The sequence below is a fragment of the Pelophylax lessonae genome, assembly GCF_965119305.1.
Source record: "Pelophylax lessonae genome assembly, chromosome: 3".
Taxonomy (NCBI): Eukaryota; Metazoa; Chordata; class Amphibia; order Anura; family Ranidae; genus Pelophylax; species Pelophylax lessonae.
The window spans coordinates 627939801-627962713 of NC_138770.1; the positions used below are offsets into that span (position 1 = coordinate 627939801).

At 43.5% G+C, this 22913-nt stretch overlaps 1 protein-coding gene across 2 annotated transcripts in view; it reads right to left on the reverse strand.

The window, feature by feature from the left end:
* SERTAD4 (SERTA domain containing 4) overlaps positions 1 to 22913 on the reverse strand; it is a 108000-nt gene that overhangs the window by 39157 nt on the left and 45930 nt on the right. The window contains exons 1-2 of one of the 2 annotated variants that reach the window (XM_082249770.1): positions 18371 to 18796; positions 8451 to 8636 (exon numbers count right to left, since the gene is read on the reverse strand). In XM_082249770.1, coding sequence (XP_082105896.1) covers positions 8451 to 8619 — 169 coding nt within the window. In that variant the 5' untranslated portion in view covers positions 8620 to 8636; positions 18371 to 18796. Of the gene's footprint in view, positions 1 to 8450; positions 8637 to 18370; positions 18797 to 22913 lie in introns of those variants that run through there. The other variant, XM_082249769.1, reaches the window with a different exon arrangement.

A 22913-nucleotide genomic window follows, 5' to 3' on the forward strand; every position in this document is an offset into this window, starting at 1 on the left:
GTTGGATAGTTGAGGTACCACATACTGTAGTTTGGTAAAACTAAAGGAGATTGTACAGTGAAAGCGCAAAGTGTATGACAGTTGTTACTGGAACAGGTGAATCCACTGGAAGATTTCCCCCTCAGCTCCTGTTCATGTGGCATTTGTACAAACAACCACCTGGTTAGATGGAGAGGCGGAATATTCTGGGTAGTTCCCACTATTCTGCATTCCATCCAAAACTTCGAAAAAAAGTTTTGGCTTCAAGTACGTCTTAAAGTGCACTTTAACAATGCTGTCTACATGAGCCCTTACACTGCCAAAAATAAGAAGACTGCATAGCAGAGAGTCATATGACAAGATGCTATGGTCCTTTCCAAATAAAACTCAAATTAAAGGTACGTTGGGTGAACATATCTTGGATAGCATAATAGCCCCAGAATGTAATGGGATCACAGGCTCATCATCATTTATAATTGATGTGCTTACACTTCTAACACTGTACATGGGATGCCATACTGTATATTGTCACAAATACTGCTATGCGCAGTTTGTAGCTGTCAGAGAAACGGCCATGCTGCAACTGGCAACTCCGCCAGTACTTCCAATGGCCGCAATGGACTCAGGCCATAGACTCATTGTCAGTGAAATGGCTGTGCTGCAATTGACAACTTTGCCAGTACTTCCCATGGCCGCAATGGACTCAGGCCATAGACTAATTCACTGGCCTATAAAAGGACTCTGCTCAGCCCATCAGATTGCTGGATTGTCTTCAGCTCTTCCTGTTTCCTGAGCATTGCTACTTCCTGGATTCCAGTTTGACCCGGCTTGTTCCTGACCTGTCTGCTCTCTCTCCTGGCTTTGACCCTCGGCTTCGTCTAACCATCCCTGCTCCAGTTTGGCTCTCCCGTTATCTGATCTCGGCTTGGCTCACGGACTTGCTTCCTGTCTACCTGCCCTCCAATACCTGATCTTGGCTTTCCCACGGACTTGTCTGCTTCTGGCCTTCCTGCTATACCTTTGGCTTGCACCTGTTGCAGCTTCCTGTCGAGGCCTGTGTTTGACCCCCGGCCGGTCTTACATCTACTGCCTGGTTGTTCCTGGTTCCTCCTTGGACTGTCCGCTGTATACCTGCCATGCACTCTGCTAGAGACCGGCTGTCTACAATCAGAACCCTGCCGGCAACCAGTGCTTCTGTGGGCGCTACACCCTCTGTCTCAACTCCAGGGGTGTGCCGCACTCAGCCGCAAGGGGAGCCCTCTCTGCTTCTCGGCCTCGGATCAGGTATGTGACAGTAGCTGATGTCCTCGTAGGATACTAACCATTGAACAAAGAACACGCTGTGAGTGCATGATTCCCCACAGTTTCTCAGTACACATTGTGGATTAGGCCTTAAAGGGAAGCCATAATGGGTCAATTTTATTTAATTTTGGTATGTTTTTAGGTTAATAGTTTATAATATATGTTTTATGTTGTTTTATTTTACTATTTAAAAAAAAAAATTAGTTTTACGAATAACCAAGATGCAATAGTATAGGACAAGCACTCTCATGGAATATTGGGTGCTAAATGCCGTCAGGGGCTCGCCTCGTACTTTGCTCCACAGACAGCACAAACCCAAAGGAGAAGAACGTCTGTATTCTAAAGAATATTCATCAGAACAACATGAACAGAAAGTCCCCTTCTGAGACATCCTGCACTGACACGTTTCACCTAAAAGGATAGGTTTAATCACAGATGTGTGCTAAGCCCCGTACATGCTAGTAGTTTTTTTTTTTAACCTAGCAGGGCTAAGCAAAAAAAAAAAGACAGCTCAGGAGAAGCCGCTGCACTAAACAACCAACGTTAGTAGAGCAATCTCCCCCGCTCTTCTATTGTGTGTCCCCCCCCAGCGCCAGAACACTCCGGTCAGCGCTCTCAACCATTGGAGCCGGGAACCAGGAGCCGGTCAGCAGATGTTTTTCAGTCATTCCCCTTCGTCAGAAACCGACCGAACGGCTCCAGTACACACGAGCTGAATGTCGCCACCCGAAATTCAGCCTGTATGTACTACGCTTTAGTCTTCTCGTCGGCAGTAACACAGTCATGGGGGGAGAAGGGTAAGGCCATTAAGGGCATGGAGTCTATAAAGAAAAGCGAGTCACATGGAAAACAGCTGTCTTAAAGTGGAACTTTACCCCAAAAGGGAAGTTCCTCTTTAACGCACCCCCCCTTCCCCCCACCTTTGGTTTTTTTTTGGGGGGGGGAAGCGGGCACCTAGTTTTAGCAGGTACTCACTTCCGCTCTGACTGCCCCCCGCCCACAATCTGTTGGGACATGTCACAGGTCCCATGAGGCTGTGGGACCGTTCACCCAGCTTGCACATGCGCAGTGGAAAGCCAGTTGTGAAGCTACAAGAAGTCACAGCTGGCTTCCTTTAGTAAATATGCCATCACCAGAGACCCAAAGACAGGCAAAAAACTGGCCCACATAAGGACGGCACTGGATCCTTGGACAGTCGGCAGTATTTGTAGCTGCTGACTCAACATTTTTTTAATTTTTTTGTTAAGACTGAGGATTACAGTTCAGGTTACAGACTTTATTTCATGTTTATCTATATCAATACACTTCAACAGTCAACCCAGTGGTAGTAACATTTATTTGGACTTGTTCTGTAATGTTGAAGATGTTTCAGCAATCATCCCAGTTGCTTTCTTATTTATAGCCACGTGAGCAACTCAATCAACTCAAGCACCATGGAGATTGGATTAGGTAGACCATGGTGTTTTCATAAACTTTCATACCTCCCATCATGTTCTTGGAGAATTTACATCTTCTTCAACCCAACCCATGATACCATGGTGCTTGGATTGAACCGAGTTGTCCATGTGGCTGTAAAAACTGGAGTATGTTACCAACACTATAAATAATATTTTGCACCGTGCTGATCTTCCTAAATTAAAGTGGACCTTCACCTTAAAAGTGAAAGTACTGCTAATCTGTCTCAACCCCCTCCCCTACCTAAGTAAAACATTTGAAAGTTTTGGGGGTTTTCTGGGAGCAGGTACCCTTTTCATACATGTACCCACTCCCACTTCTGCATTATACACGTAGACGAGAATTATTTAAATTGGGCTCGTCCCCCCCACACCCTCAAGCTCCTGGGACAAGTCGCACTTCCCAGGAGGCTGCAGGGCCATCCTGACAGTGACGTATGATCTCACGCATGCGCAGTGGGGAGCAGGCTGTGACTTCCTGCTGTTTAACATTCGGCTCCCCACTGCCCTTAGCTAGCTGTGGGAGCTGGCAAGAAGTCACAGCTGACTCCACACAGCCATGATGGCGGTGCCAAGGATCTGAAGACCAGCAAAGAACTGGCCCAAGCGAAGACAGTGCTAGACTCCTGTTCTGGTGAGTGTCTGTTTGTTAAAAGTCAGTAGCTTTAGTATTTGTAGCTGTTTACTTTCATTTTCTTTTTGAAATGACTGGAGATCCTCATGTCTTGTGCCAACTGTCATAAAACCCAGTCCAAACTTGTATATTTCATATCTCACAGGTAAGGCCCCTTTCACACAGGCGGACCGTTCAGATCCGCCTGTCCGTTTTTTTTTGGAGGATCTGAACGGTCCCCTCATGCATCTCCATGTCCGCTGACATCCGATCCGTCAAACTGGACGGATGGAAACTGTATTTTCCATCCGTCCAGCGGATCGGATCAGATGGGATCGGATGAGAACGGACCGACGGTCCGTTCCCATTCGATTTCCCCCATAGAGATGCATGGGGAACTGACAGCTATGTCTCCACACACAGCGCGGAGACACAGCTGTCATCCTCCTGCTCCTGCTCAGCGGGGGATCGGCGCTGGGGCGCCTTAAGCTTCAGTGGAGTTTTAGTCAGGAAATAAAAGTCCTGCTGGATTGTCCTGCTAAAAAACATCAGCCTGGCCTCTATTGCAGGTATAGCTATGTAAAACATTAAGAATGTTTGTATACTGTTTAAAATCCAGTAATACATTGTCTCACCCTGCTCTGCACATGCTAAGCTTCTCTCCCATTTTAGGCATTTTTAGGCACTGCTGAGTTTGTAGAGGCCCATCTGCTGTCAGCCTTAAAGCTGAATTAAACCCTCCTATCCTTTGCAGCCAAGGAAGCTGCTTCTGTTTGATCTGCAACTGCCATGGTGCTGCACATGTGATCAGTTATGACACCAGCCATTTAATGGTTTGACAGTTTGAGGACACAAGCCAATGTGAGGGTTCCTTCATGCCAGGAATGTAACTGTTTTTTTTTTAACCATTAAATTGATGGATTAACACACTAGCCCAGCGGGTTTGAACAAAAAAAAAAACTGTCAGCTCTAATCAGAGTTTCTATACTAACTATGCAAAGTTAGTCCATTGATCGTCCCCGCTGAGCTTATTGTGCTGTGACAGGGGGACAGCCAAATGGCAGGCTTCTGTCGGACAGACCGACATGCACATGGGCCAAATGTCGGCTGTTTTTTTTTTTTTTTTTTACCGTGCGAACGGGGCTTTATGATTTATGACTGTTCAGGGGCTCTGGTCTTCAGCAAAATGGCGGCCTCCAGCATGAAGAAACAGGAGCAATGCTGGAGGCAATTTACAGCACACAATGATTTTGGTAACATAATTATTAATGTGGAATGTATGTTCCTTGCTAATGAACATTATTTTTTAACAAAGTTGTTATGGAAAAAAAATCCTCTTTAAAAGTCAGTAGCTTTAGTATGTGCAGCTGTTGACTTTAATTTTTTTTTAAACGACTGGAGATCCTCATATCTTGTGCCAACTGTCATAAAACTCTTGCAAAAATATCTCACAGGTGAAGCTTCTGTTAAATGTTAAAGCCGCTGGAGTTTACATTGTCTTCACACCACATGGAAACAGTTGCAGGTCTCTCTAATGGTATTGCCAACTGCTGTTTCTCGCAGATGATTCACAAATGTGAGTACATGTTTGTTTTCCCAATATTGCACTTTGTATCACAGGCACACCATGCGGTGGTGTTCAAGAAAATTTAAGCTAAACCGCTGATATAGCGCTCCGACACTCCTCCTGAGGAAGCCTACTCTAGCGAGTAGAGGATGCTTTATACTGAGTGTTAGAAATGTGTTTGGTACTTCTGAGTCAGCCTCCATTCATCCTTCGGTTCCACTTCATGGTGCACTCCTGGATGGAGGTCTGTTTCCTACACACTGGAAGAGGAACCTGGAGGTGGATAGCAGTTTAGAGGAGGTCCATCCTGCTGTGATAGCAGAAGTCTTCAGAGGGTAGTGTCTAGGGATCGACCGATTATCGGCAAGGCCGATATATCGAGGGCCGATATTGACTTTTGCCGATATATCTGTATCGGGCCCGAAACTGGCCGATATTGCCGATATTCCAAATATTGCTCAAGGGTAAAATTATGTCACATAGCATAATTCAGTTTACAAATGTTATTAAATATGCCACTCACATATGTACATATTGAAGATATAAACAATGAAGTGATGTCATGACATCACTTCCGGGTACTGCTTTTAAGTGCAGAGGAGGGGTTTGGGGTCTTTAATGGCGCTTTTCCACTGCATGGAACCAAACGGTTCGGCTCGCTTTTGTGCTTTTCCACTGCTGGTACCGCATGGTACGGTGTAGGAACGGTTCGGTACGGTACAGCGGCGCTTTTCCACTACATGGAACCGAACAGTACCACCTCGATTGTGGTTCCAAGAGGTACCATACCGGTACCATATCCCAAAATCCTTTGCATGCAGTCACTACTAGCCACTGATTGGTCAGAGAATCGTTGTTATCCCACCCACTTACTTTAGTACTATTTTAGTGGAAAAGCAAACCATACCGTACCGTACCGAACCGTTCCAACACCGTACCATGCGGTATCATGCAGTGGAAAACCAAGCAGGGCCGAGTAGGGCCGAGCCGGTACTTGCAGTGGAAAAGTGCCATTAGATCCCCAGATCCCTCCACAAGAGTACCTGCCAAGTGATAAAAATAAAAAAATAAAACATTTTTTAAATGTACGAAAATATCTGCCGATACCGATATGCAATGGCCAAAATATCGGAATCAGTATTGGCAACGAAAAACCAATATCGGTCAATCACTAGTAGTGTCAGAGTGATATAACAGCAGATTACTTTGACTCACCTTCTTAACTGTCACTGCATGGAGAGAAAGCGTGACTTGGATACAAAGAACCATATTGGTAAAACAAGCATCCACATTTGTGAACTAGAGCAAACGGCCATTTGTGATTACCATTTGAGAGAATCGCAACTTTGGTGTGAAAATGATATTAAAGCAGACCTCCACACAAAAGTGGAAGCACCCCCCCCCCCTCCACTGCCACATTTGACACTTTTTTTGGGGTGGGGAGCAGGTACCTGGTTTTGATACGTACACGCTCCCACTTCTGAGTAAGAACCCCGCTGCGATCTCCGAGCATTTCCGGCCCCTCCTCCTTCCCCTTGAGGCCTTCTGAGACACACACAGGTCCCAGAAGGCAGCAGGACCATTCAGACCCGCGCATGTGCAGAAGAAAACCAGCTGTAAAGCCTGAAAGCTTCACTGCTAGTTTCCCTTACAATGCCGGCGCCTGTACCTGAAGCCAATTGATGATTTGGCTCAGGGTGCCGACATAGCGGGATCCCTGGACAGTATTTGTAGCTGCTGACTTTTAATTTTTTTTTTCTGTGTGGACTAAGTTTTGTTAAAGTTTTCAAAAGGTATAAATAGTTAAACGCAGAACGAAGGCAAAACTTTATTTCCTTTTTTTGGATAGGGTAAGGGTGGGTTATAATCCCTGTCAGCTATTTTTCTATCTGTGTTCCATTGGGGAAATTTACCTTCACTTACTGTCCAATAGCCAAACAGGAAGTAAGAAGAAATCCCTGCACGTTAAGATAAACCATTGGGACCCCCCAGGTCACCATAAGCCCCATTGGAAGATTTCTCCTCTATTAGTGTTCTGGGGACAACACAAAGTGTGGGATTTTCTTTTACTTGCACATTTGATGGTAACAGTAAACAGGACAAAGAGAGGGTCTGAACAGGGGGCAGAGGTAGCAATAAAAACCTGACATGTGTTCTAATTCACATCCACTCTATCCAAAACTAAAAAAAATAAAGTTTTGCCTTTAGCTATACTTTAACTTGGTGAAATAAGTTGTTTTATTGAGTTTTTATTTTAGTTGTGACTGTGCTCTATGCACCTGCTGCTGTTTGTGATTATATTTTCTTCTCTGTGATCATTTTTTTATATAAAATGTTTATGTCAAATAAGTGCCGCTCAGTACTTTGCAAACATTGTGAACTAAAAATTATATATTATGGCAAAAACAATATTTCATCAATAAAAACATTAAAATATTAGTCTAAAGCAGGGGTCTCCAAACTTTCTAAACAAAGGGCCAGTTTACTGTCACTTAGATTTTAGGGGGGGCAGACTAGGGCCAGTGGGAGCAGAAAATGTCCTGGCATCCAGTAGGAGTAAACAATGCCCTGTCTTTGGTGTTAGTTGGAGGACTAATGCCCCAGCATTGGTGTCAGTGGGAAGAATAGTGCGCCATTGTTGGTGTCATTGGAGGAATAGTGCCCCATCGTTAGCATCAATGGAAGGAATTCTTTCCCAATGCTGGTGTCAATGGAAGGAATAGTGCCCCATCATTGGTGTCAGTGGGAGAAATTGTGCGCTTTCGTTGGTGTCAGTGGGAGGAAGAGTGTCCCATCGTTGGTGTCAGTGGGAGGAATGGTGCCCCATCATTGGTGTCAGTGGGAGGAATTGTACGCTTTCGTTGGTGTCAGTGGGAGGAAGAGTGTCCCATCGTAGGTGTCAGTGGGAGGAATGGTGCCCCATATTTGGTGTCAATGAAAGTAATTGTGCCCCATCGTTGGTGTCAATGGAAGGAATTGTGCCACATTGTTGGTGTTAGTGGGAGGAATTGTGCCCTTTTGATGGTGTCAGTGGGAGAAATAATGCCTCATTGCTGGTGACAGCGACAGGAATTATGCCCCATTGTTGGTGTCAATGGATGGGTTAGTGCCCCAAGGGCCAGATAAAGGCAAACAAAGGGCCACACCTTTAAGCATCTTCTATCTACAGGGTAGTTAGAATAGGAGTAAAAATAGCGGTGGGAGCAATTTTAGTATTAGATAGTTAAAATCTGAAATTCCACTTTAATAAATAGAAGTGAGCGTTCTTTTTAAAAACAAGAAGTGTAAGACCTTTTCTGGTGGGAACTGCAATGGGTGTACTGAATTTGGATCTCACGAGCAATGTTCCTCCCACCATGGTCCTTGAGGGATCTAAAAAAAACCAGCATCAATTGTGGGCATTATATATTTTGCAGGACAAAAATATTTTTTTCTTGTCTCTGCCAGGGATCTTGTATACACCCCCCCAGTATAGTCATGAAACCCAACACATTTTGTGTATTGTCTTAGTGGTATGAGTATAGAAGACACGTACCTGTAGAAGGGTCACATAGTCTGTACTCCTGGTGCTGGGCATGGAGAGAGGTGGAGGATCTGTCTGCGTTGTCCTGGGACTCCCACACACTCTTATAGTCCACAATGTCAGTAGCACCCTCAGAGGTAATGGGGCTGCAGAATCTGTTCATGGACAGAACCACAGTCATCTCTTATAAACAGTGATCTGCAAATGGACACAAAGCAGGATGTAAGTATTATGACAGCCGGCATTTAAAAGCACACCTCAAATATCACTGTTGTGATCAACCCCCAAATTATGTTCAAAATTCAGGTAAACAGTAAATACAGTATATATCTATCCTCAACAAGATAGCAGAATATTACAGGACACAGAGTGTGAGGGGCTCTTACCTTCATACAGTGATTTTCAAACTGTGGCCCTCTGCCTGTATATATCCGGCCCTTGGGGCAGTGTTACCCCCACTGACACCAACAATGGGGCAAAATTCCTCCCACTGACACTAATGATAGGGCATTATTCCTTCTCCTGATAACAACGAAAGAGCGCTATTCCTCCCACTAATACCAATGATTGGGCATGGTTTACTCCTATTGACACCAGGGCATTTTCTACTCACACTGACAGATCGGCCCCCCAAAGTCTAAAGAACAGTAAACTGGCCCTTTGCTTAGAAAGTGTAGAGACCCCTGTACTAGGGTATATAAGCATTTGATCACCAAGCAGTTTAATTTCTATATTTGCTCATAAATCAGACTTTTTTGTGCCAGTGTGAACGTTCTGTGAGCGATCATTTGACTTAAGCAGCATAATCTGGCCATTTCCTATTCATTTTCCTGTCTGTTTTATACCAAATCGATGATTTCTGTCCCACCCCAGGGACACTTTTTATCAAAAGTAAAGTCTTTTTCTAAAAGGTCACATGCAAGTCAGCCATTATAAGCAGATGGTAGATAGCTTTTGATTGTTTAATTGTATTTTCGATCTCATGGATCAAAAAAACATAAAACAGAATCCAGATGGAATTTTAAGGTTAACAGAAGAGCGCATATTGTTAGAAAAAATAAAGAGCCAATAAAGGCCCAAGAGGGAAGACCCAGCCATAAATATTTCAATATTTATGAAAAAGTATCAGACATTTACATGCACTAAGCGGCCAAGAATGGACAAGACACAGACAACCTGTGTATATAATCATTAATGTGTGTTCAAAATAAAAAAAATAAAAAATTATATTTACATTTCTTCATTACTGAACAGTGAAGTGCCATCCGGTGCCCCTGTGTTCACTCCAAAGATCCAAACGGATAAAATAAAACTACAAGGTGACTGTTTACTTCCATGATCGATCATTGTGGTTGGATTTTGTGCAGCTGCACCAGACAGGGGGGAAGGTAACCACTACTGAAGGTAGTTGTTTTAGTGTTAGGGATTACTAGGGGGTTAAGATAGGCCATAGCTAGGGTAAGAGATTGGAGGCTTCATTCAGTTTTAGAGGGACAGTTAGCCACTTAAGCCCCGGAAGATTTTACCCCCTTCCTGACCAGGGGGAATTTTGCGATTCGGCACTGCGTGACTTTAACGGACAATTGCGCGGTCGTGCGACGCTGTACCTAAACTAATTTGACGTCCTTTTTTTCCCCACAAACAGAGCTTTCTTTTGGTGGTATTTGATCACCTGTGCAATTTTTTGATCATGCGCTATAAACAAAAAAAGAGCGACAATTTTGCAAAAATAATATTTTTCACATTTTTTTATATGAAATTCCCCCCAAAAAAATGTAAAAATCAAAATTTTTTAACATTATGTTAAAAAATACATATGTTTGGTAAAAAAAATCGCAAAAAGCGTATTTTGATTGGTTTGCGCAAAAGTTATCGCGTTTACTAACAAAGGGAAAGATTTTTGTTGGTTTTTTTTTTTAACGCGTAATGGCGGCGATCTGCGATTTTTTTTTGCGGTACTGCGACATTGGGGGCGGACAGATCGGACCCTTGACTGACATTTTTGACACTTTTGGGGTTACCAGTGACATTACTGCAGTAATCAGTGCTATACATATGCACTGTTACTGTAAAAATACACTGGTAGTGAAGGGGTTAACTTTATTTGAGAGGGAGGGGCTGTGTGTGTCCCTAGGGGCGTGATTCTAACTGTGATTGGCTGTGGCTTGAGCTGTAGGAACAATGATCAACGGTCCTACATAGTAGAACCGTATGATCAGTGTTTCTACACAGGGGAGAATGACAGGCGGCTTGTTTACATTAGCCGCCTGACTTTCTCCCTCTGCAGCGACGATCGCAGAGTGACCGTCGGACATCGGGTCCGCCGGTCACACGCGCGGGGGTCCGTGACCGCGCGGGAGCGGGAGCGCGCCTCCGGCGGCGCGCGCTCGCTCCCCAGAGCCTCACAGGCTAGTGACGTACCCATACGTCGGCAAGTGGTTAAACAGGCCATAGATTATGAAATTTTCTTTCCTTCCACTGCCGTCAGTGTTGATGAAGTATTCCCTACCGCAGCTATTGTGTTCTGCCAGCTGGGAGGCTTCCCTACCGGCAGAACACAATGATTAGTGTTGCTGGATACAGCTAGTGGCAATAATTGTTCTAGAAAACCCAGACAGCCTGGTTTTGCACAAGTCTATCAATAAATTGACTTGTGTACAACCAGGGTGCCCATACATGGAGTTAAATTTGGCCGGTCCCTGCTGAACCAGCCGAATTTCGATCTATGTATGGCCGGCTTAAATGGTCAAGTGTTTGGGGAGAGTGTATGTAAACCCCAACAATTACCTTCTCTAATCTTATGTTTTCTAAGAAAAAAATACCTGTTGATCCTACCAGAATTTTTGACCTGTCCTGTGCATTTAGCAATCTTACTTCTGGCGATCCAACTGGAAATGGAAGCAGGAACCTACCAAAACTAGGCCAAAAAATGGCATAAAGTTTTAGAGGAGGAGGACATAAAGCGGAACTTCCTCTTTAGGGTGAATTTCCGCTTTCAGGTATTATTTGGGTGATAGTTAGGGATTAATAGATGAACTCTGGAAGCTGTGGTCAAAACAGGCAAGCATAAGAAATTGTCACCAGTACTGCCTGTGGTATCCCTGCAGCTGATCATGTTCCCATTACTGACTTTCCATGTCTTTTTACACCCTGTGCCTATGTATGGAGACGCCATCTTGGTACAAGCAGGGCTTTGCTTTCTCAAACTATAGCCATCCCCTGCTGACTGAGGGAGAAATAATTAAAGGGTTTGTTACCCCAACACTTCATATTCCTGATATGTGGCTGCTATACAATGTAGTTGTATGAGAATGTATCCTGTTCTCTTTGTATTGCTTCCTTTATGTGAGATCCCTGGTGTTTTCGGCAGTCCCTCTGCTTTTTCTATTAAAAACTGACCACACTGAGCAGGAGAGCAAACCACGGTCAGTTCTCTAGCTATGCTGGGAACTCAGTGTACTCTCCTCTAATGATCAGGCTTGTTCTGACACAGCCTTTCAGCTTAGTGTGCTGCTGCTTCTCCTCCCCCTCAGCTCTTATGCAGCTGAGAACAGAGGGGGTGTTTATTAATAAAAAAGGGAAAAAGGTATTTATAATGTTTATTTTTTTATATCTATACCAAAATGTTTTGTCTTGCATTTCAATTTTAAGCTAAATGGGTTCCAGATCCACATAATGAATCAAGCACAATGTGGAGAGCAGGGGAAATCTTTGCACTGCAGGTACTTAGGCGCAGTTTACTCTCCAGCATGGAGAACAACCAGCAGCACAGTAGTGACATCACCAAATCTCACTCCAAATATTGTGAGACTGGCAATCAGGGGCAGCAGTGCCTTAGATCTCAAATTGTAGATACACAGCTATAAGTTTCAGAGTACAGGTGTAAATGGTTATTTTTCTTCAGGAGTACAAGACAAAAGTTAGACTTTTTTGGGTGCTGTTTAGGCATAATTACCCTTTCTAGATGTTCCTTATAACAGCTAATCTTCATTCTTTGAGCTCAGGTCCACTTTCAGGTATAATACATATACACTGCTCAAAAAAATTAAAGAAACACTTTTTAATCAGAGTGTAGCATCAAGTCAATTAAACTCCTGGGACATTGATTGGGTTAGTTAAGTAGCAGAGGGGGTTGTTAATCAGTTTCAGCTGCTTTGGCGTTAATGAAATTAACAACAAGGGCACTAGATGGGCAACAATGAGACAGCCTCCAAAACATAATAGTTTTACAGGTGGAGGCCACTGAATTTTTTTTTCCCTTCTCATCTTTTCTGACTGTTTTTTGCTAGTTTTGCATTTGACTAGGGCCAGTGTCACTACTGGTAGCATGAGGCGATACCTGGACCCTATAGAGGTTACACAGGCAGTCCAACTCCTCTAGGATGGCACATCAATACGTGCCATTGCCAGAAGGAATGCTGTGTCTCCCTCCCACCACAGTCTCAAGAGCATGCAGGGGATTCCAGGAGACAGGCAGTTACACTAGGAGAGCTAGACAGGGCTGTAGAAGGTCCATAACCCATCAGCAGGACCGGTATCTACTCATTTGTGCAAGGAGGAACAGGATGAGCACTGCCAGAGCAATACAGAATGACCTCCAGCTGGCCACTGGTGTGAATGTCTCTGACCAAACAATCAGAAACAGACTTCACGAGGGTGGCCTGAGGGCCCGACATCTTCTAGTGGGCTCTGTGCTCAATGCCCGGCACTGTGGAGCTCAATTGGCATTTGCCATTGAACATCAGAATTGGCAGTTCTGCCACTGGCGCACTGTGCTTTTCACAGATGATAGCAGGTTCACTCTGAGCACATGCGGAAGACGTGAAAGAGTCTGAAGAAGCTGTGGAGAACGTTATGGTGCCTGTAACATTGTTCAGCATGACCGGTTTGGTGGTGGGTCAGTGATGGTGTTAGTGAGGCATATCCATGGAGGGACGCACAGACCGCTACAGGCTAGACAATGGCACCCTGACTGCCATTAAGTATTGGGATGAAATCTTTGGACCCATTGTCAGACCTGACGCTGGTGCAGTGGTTCCTGGGTTCCTCCTGGTGCACAACAATGTCTGGCCTCATGTGACTAGAGTATGCAGCCAGTTCCTGGAGGAAGAAGGGATTGATACCATTGAATGGCCCCCAAGCTTGCCTGATCTAAGTCCAACAGAACACCTCTGGGACATTACTTTTTGGTTCATCTGACGCCACCAGGTTGCACTTCAGTCTGTTCAGGAGCTCAGTGATGCCCTGATCCAGATCTGGGATGGAATACCCCAGGACACCATCCGTCGTATCAAACGGAGCATGCCCCGACGTTGTAAGGCATGCATACAAGCACATGGGGGCCATACAAAGTACTGAGTACCATTTTGAGTTGCTACAATAAAATTTCAGTAAAATGGAATAGCCTGCTGCATTATTGTTTCACTTTGATTTTTGGGGTGTCTTTGAATTCAGCCCTCTGTAGGATGATAATTTTTATTTGCATTAAAGGATGTGGCATCCTTTCCTTCCTAACACATTACCCAGTCCATATCAGTATAGATATCAAGCATGAGATTTTTCCCCATTGAGATCCGATGTGTTTTCAAAGTGTTCCTTAAATTTTTTTTTTGAGCAGTGTATATTATTATTATTATTATTATACAGGATTTATATAGCGCCAACAGTTTGCGCAGCGCTTAACAAAATGAAGGCAGACATTACAGTTACAATACAATTTGGAACAAAAGGAATCAGAGGGCCCTGCTCGTTAGAGCTTACAATCTAAAAGGGAGGGTCAATTGATACAAAAGGCAATACCTGTGGGGGATGAGCTGATGGAGCAAGTGAAACAGTGTTATTAGTTAGTAGCCGGGTAGGCTTCTTTAAAGAGAAGGGTTTTCAGGGATCGCCTAAAGATGGATAGATTAGGGGACAGTCGGACAGATTGGGGTAGAGAGTTCCAAAGAATGGGAGAAGCTCTGGAGAAATCCTGGAGGCGAGCATGGTAAGAGGTGACAAGGGAGCTAGAGAGCAGGAGGTCTTGGGAGGACCGAAGAGAGCAGCTTGGTTGATATTTTGAGATCAGGTTAGTGATGTAGCTGGGGGCAGAGTTGTGGATGGCTTTGTAAACTATTGTTAGTACTTTGAATTTTATTCATTGGGTGAGCAGAAGCCAGTGAAGGGATTGGCAGAGAGGGGTGGAGGACACTGAACGGTTGGTAAGGTGGATAAGTCTTGCAGCAGCATTCATTATGGATTGAAGGGGGGATAATCTATGTAAGGGTAATCCAATGAGGAGGGAGTTGCAATAGTTGAGGCGAGAGATAACCAGGGCGTGAGTTAAAAGCTTGGTGGTGTCATTGGTTAAAAAGGGCCGTATTCTAGCGATGTTGTGGAGGTTAAGGCGGCATGATTTGGACAGGGATTGGATGTGAGCCTGAAAGGACAGTGCAGAGTCCAGGGTTACCCCTAGCACCCTGGCATGTGTGGAAGGACTAATAGTTATTCCATTGATCTTGACAGAGAATTCCGGGGAAGGGGCACGTGGAGGAGGAAATATTATGAGCTCGGTTTTAGATAGATTCAGTTTGAGGAAGTGGTGGGACATCCAGGCTGATATCTCTGTTAGTAGATCAGTGATGCGGGAGGAGACTGATGGGGTGAGCTGAGGGGTAGAGAGGTAGATTTGGGTGTCATCAGCATAGAAATGGTAGTGGAAGCCATGGGAGGCTATTAGCTGACCCAGGGAGGAGGTATAGATTGAGAATAGTAGCGGTCCAAGGACAAAACCTTGGGGTCCCCAACAGTAAGAGGAGTTGCAGAGGAGTAAGTGGAATTATAAGTGACACTGAATGTGCGGTGAGATAGGTAAGATTCGAACCAATGGAGAGCACAGCCACGGAGACCAAGCAAACTGAGTTATTTGAGAAGGAGGGGGTGGTCAACAGTATCAAAGGCAGCAGAGAGGTCCAAGAGTAAGAGTATTGAGTAGTGACCATTGGTTTTTGCTGTTAGTAAGTCATTTGTAAGTTTTAGGAGAGAAGTTTCTGTGGAGTGTTGCCGGCGAAATCCAGACTGAAGGGGATCAAGGAGGTTATTCTCAATGAGGTGCTTGCTCAGGCGGTTGTAGACTAAACGTTCAAGGAGCTTGGAAGCAAAAGGGAGTAAAGAGATGGGTCTTAAGTTATTAAGACTGGTGGGGTCTAGTGAGGCTTTCTTTGGTATGGGAGTTACTAGCGCATGTTTTAGAGAGTTGGGGAAGATGCCAGTGGAGAGGGAGAGGCTGAAGATATGAGTTAAACAGTGTGTATATATATATATATATATATATATACACACACACACACACACTGTATATATACACTCACCAGCCACTTTATTAGGTACACCTTGCTAGTACTGGGTTGGATCCTCTTTTGCATTCAGAACTGCCTTATTTCTTCATGGCTAAAAGATGTTGGAAACATGCGAATCTCCAGTTCCACCACATCCCAAAGGTGCTCTATTGCATTGAGATCTGGTGAGTGTGGAGGCCATTGGAGTACAGTGACCTCATTATCATGTTCAAGAAACCAGTTTGAGATGATCTGAGCTTTGTGACATGGTGCATTATCCTGCTTGAAGTAGCCATCAAAACATGGGTACACTGTAGTCATAAAGGGATGGACATGGTCAGCAACAATACTCAGGTAGGCCGTGGCGACTGGCGACTTTAAACAATGCTCAATTGGTACTAAGGGGCCCAAAGTGTGCCAAGAAAATATTCCCCACACCATTACACCACCACCAATCTGAATTGTTGATACAAGACAGGATGAATCCATGCTTTCATGTTTTATGCCAAATTCTGACCCTACCATCTGAATTTCACAGCTGAAATCGAGACTCATCAGACCAGGCAATATTTTTCCAATCTTCTATTGTCAAATTTTGGTGAGCCTGTGTGAATTGTTGCCTTAGTTTCCTATTCTTAGCTGCCAGGAGTGGCACCTCTGCTATAAGGTTCAATGTGTTGTGCATTCAGAGATGGTATTCTGCATACCTTGGTTGTAGCGAGTGGTTATTTGAGTTACTGTTGCCATTCTATCATCTCAAACCAGTCTGCCTATTCTCCTCTGACCTATGACATCAACAAGGCATTGTCATCTACACAACTGCCGTTCACTGGATATTTTCTCTTTTTCCGCCCATTCTCTGTAAATCCAAGAGATGGTTGTGTGTGAAAATCCCAGTAGATCAGCAGTTTTAGAAATACTCAGACCAGCCCGTCTGGCACCAACAATCATGCCACGTTCAAAATCACCTAAATCCCCTTCCTTCCTCATTCTGATGCTCGGTTTGAACTTCGGCAAGCTGTCTTCACCATGTCTAGATTCCTAAATGCATTAAATTGCTGCCTTGCGATTGGCTGATTAGCAATTTGTGTTACCAAGCCATTGAACAGGTGTACCTAATAAAGTGGCCGGTGAATATATATATATATATATATATATATATATCTATATCTATATATATATATATATATATATATATATATATATATATATATATATGCAGGAACTCCCCTTTCAAGCCACTCCTTATCTTCACCCCTACCAACCTCTGAGCACCATCCCTTGATTACTCCCTATATCCACCTCCCAGTTCCACCAAGCATCATTTTGTAGTAATTTTATGGAATTTTTTATTAATAAGCCATGAAATATATCCCCTGCATCCAGCAACAATACACCCCCCTTTCAACAATAGTTTTTCCCAGCAACAAAAGACCCCCTCCCCACAGCAAAGTACCCCCCAAGCAACAATGGACCCATCATAGCATTAATAGACCCCTCCAGCAACAATAGATCTCCTAGAAGCCAGCATCAATAGACCCTCCAGCAGCCAACAGTTGACTCCTCCATCTATAGTAGATCCTTCCCAGCAACAAATGAACCCCAGCAACAATAGATCCTCAAGCACACCTCAACACCCGTTGTCATTTCATGCATTCAGTGCTAGAGGTGCCGGAACTGCGTTCCCCCGCGTTCCTGCTGAAAAAAAGCCCTGGATATATATACACACATACATATATACACGCACAAATATATATTTTTTTCCCTGGAGTTTGCAAATTGTTCTTTAATAAAATATACATATAAATATATATTACTACATATATATATATATATATATATATATATATATATTACTACAATAATATCCAAAACCCTGGAACAAGGAGAGCTGGCCTGTTGATGCCAAAGTTAACATATTGACCAATCAGAGTCTTTGACTAGTTTCTATGTGTAAACATTCCACCTTTGCCCATGTTTTCCTATACGTATACCTACTAAGAAAAAACATTCTACCTGCCACTGCATATTATCCAAATGGTACCAATTTGTATTGTAGTATTTGTAAAAGTAAAAAAAAACAGAAAATAAGAAAATTAAAAAATGTTTTATTAATTTATGTACATGATCTATATATGTATCTATGTATCTATGTATCTATGTATCTATCTATCTATGTATCTATCTATCTATCTATCTATCTATCTATCTATCTATCTATCTATCTATCTATCTATCTATCTATCTATCTATCTATCTATCTATCTATCTATCTATCTATCTATCTATCTATCTATCTATCTATCTATCTTTATATAAACACTATACTGTATATATGTAACTATTTGATTTAAACCGTTCAAAAATAACCACTATAATGGATTTTCTATAAGAATTCCTTCTTGCTGTAACGTTCCCCTATTGCACTGATTGCACCATTCCGCGACACCTTGTAAAGCTGACACAAGTACCTCCAGGTATGAACACAAAACACATTGATACTCAGAAAACACCCAATAGATTTTATAATTGGTGCTAGGAAAGTGACATCCACAATCTGATTAGTTGCCTTTGTCTGGTGTTTGCACAGCAGGGTAACCGATATCTCTTACTAACCTCGCGTATTCTCCAGGTACCAGACAAGGAAAGTCCTCTTGCACAGCAGTAAAAGGAAAAACTCGCTGGAAATATTTTCTATCGCGGTAAAGAATACGACCCTTTCCCGATACAAAAGAAAAAAAAGAATGCATTGATTTACTTAAAAGTCCTTTTCGTTCCGGTCAGGTCACTTCTATGTCATCCTTTCCCGGCGACCAGCGACACGTCTCTCCGTCGTCTTTATGAAGAGCAGAGCATCGCTTTGGTAGTTTCCACTCGGACTAAACTGGATCTGCCTCCAGTCAAAACATTGTGAGATTAAGACAGAAAATTGGCTTTGGTTCCAAGACGTGAGTTCCAATCCCACAGGAGCCAAGCACAACATGAAGAGAGCAGGGAGGAATATTAAACAGGAGTAGGGTTTGGGAGCTAGTCATCCGACACTCAGCCTCCGACTTTCAATAGTGCTTTCTCTCTCTCATTAGATGTGCCTATTGTGCTGTCCCCCCTCCCTCCGCATTTCCCTGTTCTACTCTTATCCTCACCTTCCTGTACACTAAGCCGCGTTTCATCTCGCTACATTGCCGCACACTTCCACAACTCATTATTTCCAGTATAACACCGTAGTGTGCACTCAGCAAGCTTTTAAAGAAGAAAGCCACATTTGCCATTTTAGGTGCCAATGTTGTGTTTGATTTAAAGCAGCACTTGAATATTTGAATATGAATTAAAAGTGTGTATGGAAATATGAATTAAAAATGCACTTGAGTAGCAGCCAATGTATACCTGCATTGGAACCTCCTTAAAAAAATCTTGGTTTGGCAAGATAGGCACACAATCTAGCACCTAATCGCCACTTGTGGTTGGGGTGGACGGGGACTCCAGTGCTGTATTATGGGGAGAGTGTCACCTGTTCCTGGTGGTAGGGTAAGGTTTAATAATCCTTCTTTGCAGCAAACCTGCATCTATAGCAAAACTCAGATTTGCTTTAACCACTTTACCACCGAAGGATTTTGCTGTCTTACGTCTGGGCCACTTTTTGCGATTCGGCACTGTGCGACTTTAACTGACAATTGCGCGGTCGTGCAACGCCGTACCCAAACGAAATTTACGTCCTTTTTTCCCCACAAACAGAGCTTTCTTTTGGTGGTATTTGATCACCTGTGCGATTTTTACTTTTTGCGCTATAAACAAAAAAGGAGCGTAAATTTTGAAAAAATAACAATATTTTCACATTTTTTTATATGAAATTCCCCCCCCAAAAAATGTAAAAATCAAAATTTTTTTAAATTTTTGGCCAATTTGTTTTCTGCTACCTATGTTTGGTAAAAAAAAAAATCACAATAAGCGTATTTTGATTGGTTTGCGCAAAAGTTATTGCGTTTACTAACTAAGGGAAAGATTTCTGTCATTTTTGGTGTTTTTTTTTTTTAACGAGTAATGGCGGCGATCTGCGATTTTTTTTTGCGGGACTGCGACATAGTGGCGGACAGATCGGACCCTTGACTGACATTTTTGACACTTTTGGGGGTACCAGTGACATTACTACAGTAATCAGTGCTATAAATATGCACTGTTACTGTACAAATGACACTGGCAGGGAAGGGGTTAATTTTATTGGAGAGGGAGAGGTTAATGTATGCCTGGTGCTTACTAACGTGTGTGGGGGGAGGTGACTGAGTGACACAAGGACAGATCGCAGGTTCAGCTATGCTGAACCCTGCAATCTGACCCTGCCTGTCACTTAGGAGATCCGCCCGCTTTGTTTACACAAGCAGGCGGATCTCCACACTCGATTCCCCGACGATCGGGGAAGAGCAGCGGCAATCGCCGCTGCTCCTCCCCTGGCCCGACTCCCGCTGTGACTGAATACAGCGGGAGCGAGCCTCCGGCGGCGTGCGGCGCCGCGGAGAAAGGGGAGTGTCTGGCGACGTAGAGCCACTTTGCCGCAGTACAGCTCTAGTGAGCAGTCGGCAAGTGGTTAAAATATCTCTTTCATTTGCCCATGCAGGGTAAAAGTAGCCACAGACCTTTAGGACCTAATAGGGCCACCCAGAGCTTGAATTCCAGATGATTCTCCATAATTCTGGCAAAATATGAGCAATGTATGGCTAGCTTAACCACTTGCCCTACTGGGCACTTTCACCCCCTTCCTGACCAGGCCAATTTTCAACTTTCAGTGCTGTCGTACTTTGAATGACATTTGTGTAGTCATGCAACACTTTCCTTTGCTCCCCATGGCTCCATCCAGTTGTCTAGTGTGAGGTGGGAAAGCCCTGTATAAGCTCCAAACTGGCTTGTCAGAGGTGCACCAATCAAGGGGAGTGAGTCATATGCTCCTTCATAGCCAGGAGAGTTGAGTATATTCTCTCACTTCAGGTGGCTGAATGACTGAACAAAGTAAAAGTGTATGTGCTGCTGGTGAGGGAGTAAGTTAAATTACACTGTTTATAATTCATTAAAAAATAAATGGGGGCATTAAAACAAACTCTAAAAAAAAAAGCTGCCTACTAAAGGAGATTCCTAACACTTATCACTGCAGCGGGTGGTGAGCCCCCATTTTGCTATCTTCGAGATCTTTGGTTTCCAGCAGTCTTCAGATACAAGACACTTCCTAGTATGATGGTTGCCCACATTCTCCACCACTGTTTTATATGCAGGCCCCAACACAGAGGTGACGCAGGTGGCTGCAGTGGAAAGCATGCCACACAGTTGGCTTCCAGGCATTCAACAACCCTGGAAGTGTGTTGGATGTGAATACAGTATTCTGAGGCCGAGAGGTAAGTATCAAGAGTCTTATCTTACAAGCATTTTTTTATAAAATGTTTTCAATTGATGGAGTCACTTTAAGCCCAATCTTAGAGCTCTGACACAACCCCCTATGTCACAGTGGACTGGGAGATCTTCTCCACAGGTGTTGGGAGACCAGCAGGGTACGGGAAAACAGCAGTTGGTTATCCAGAGCTTCAACGTGGAGTTGAGGCATATCTGCTGAATTTGGGGTTCAGTGGCACCTGGGCAGCACAGGAGAAGATTACCTAACAGCTAGATGTACCGTGTATGCTAGTTACTCGAGGGAACTAGCATTAGTTGGGCATGATTTTTGCAATGGGCTTGTGCCCATTTATGTATTATAAAAACTCTATAACAAATTTAATCTGTGTCACACATCCATTGAAGGATGGTGTGAACCGTTGTACGGCTGTATGGCGTATATCCTGAGTAAACATATGGAGACGAATGCAAACCTGATTGGCGTTGATTATTTCATGGCTCAAACTTAACATTTGAACTTAACATGAACTTAACACTAAAACCAGGTGGCAGACTGTTCAGGGCCCGTTGCACCCTTGCAAAGTCAAAAACTTCACTCAATTCCCTATCTATAGACAGAAACGGGTGCCAAACCAAAGGATGAAAGAGTCCAAGATGATTTTAATTGTTTGTAATGTGATCACATATGAACTCTCCTTTGTACTGCAATCATACACTGTGGTTAGAGGCAATTAACCACCACTAACCATAGTGTATGATTGCAGTAGAAAGGAGAGTTCATATCAGACTCAATATACTTTTTTTTTGGTTGCTTAGAATGTTTGTAAGTCCATTCAAGTCCTCATTTTTTTTTTCTATACCCCTTTCTGTACCAGCACAAGGTCAGCTCCAGGCAACCATGGTTTTATGAGCTTGGTTTTAAGGAAATTGAGTGACCTGCACAAAGCCCTGTCCTCAACCCTAATGAACACCTCCGGGATGAATCTAAAGGCTGATTGCAAGCCATAGTGAACATTAATCGCCAGGTAAGCTCTGCGCCTTGTGCCCCTCTGCATGCCAGATTTGCATTCCTAAATGCAGTGTACCTTTAAATCAGCTTCTGTTATTGCGCTTTGATTATGTTCATTGTGTAATCAGCGCTGTAGAATGGCGGAGTTCGAAGACTACTGCCGGGAACTCAGCTTAATCCGCACAGGGATTGTATTACATGACTGTTATTTAATAAACCAGTCTGCAAAGGCGAGCTACTGAACAAGACATCCAGGGTTCAGCTTTTCACTGTGATTGAAGTCCCACGAATGTAAAGTTCTAATTAATTCCTAAATTTCTCACCATTACTGCTGAAGAGGCTTGAACAGGGCGATAATTACAGAGGAACTCCAGTCTAAGGAACCCTCTTCTCTAGTTTCCAATAGCAGGGATGATTAGATCTCTAAACATAACATATTATAAGTCTTTAGAGCTATTAATATACACAATAAAGGGTATCTATAGCCCAAACCTTTCCTCTAAAGCTGGCTATAAATGGATCGAAATTTGGTTCAGCAGGGACTGACCGAATTTCGATCCATCTATAACTTTTCCCATTCCATAGAAGTTGATCTAATGATCTTCTTTCTAACCAGCTTGTTGAAACATTTTCCCTTCGACCTGTGCTGCAGCCAATGGGCTGCAGCGTAGATCAATGTATTCTGGCAGTGGAGGCGTCCTGCCTGTTAGAATACAATAACAGTGAGATGGATTCCTCCATCTACCTTGCTTGTGTGGATAAGGGGAATCCATTAAA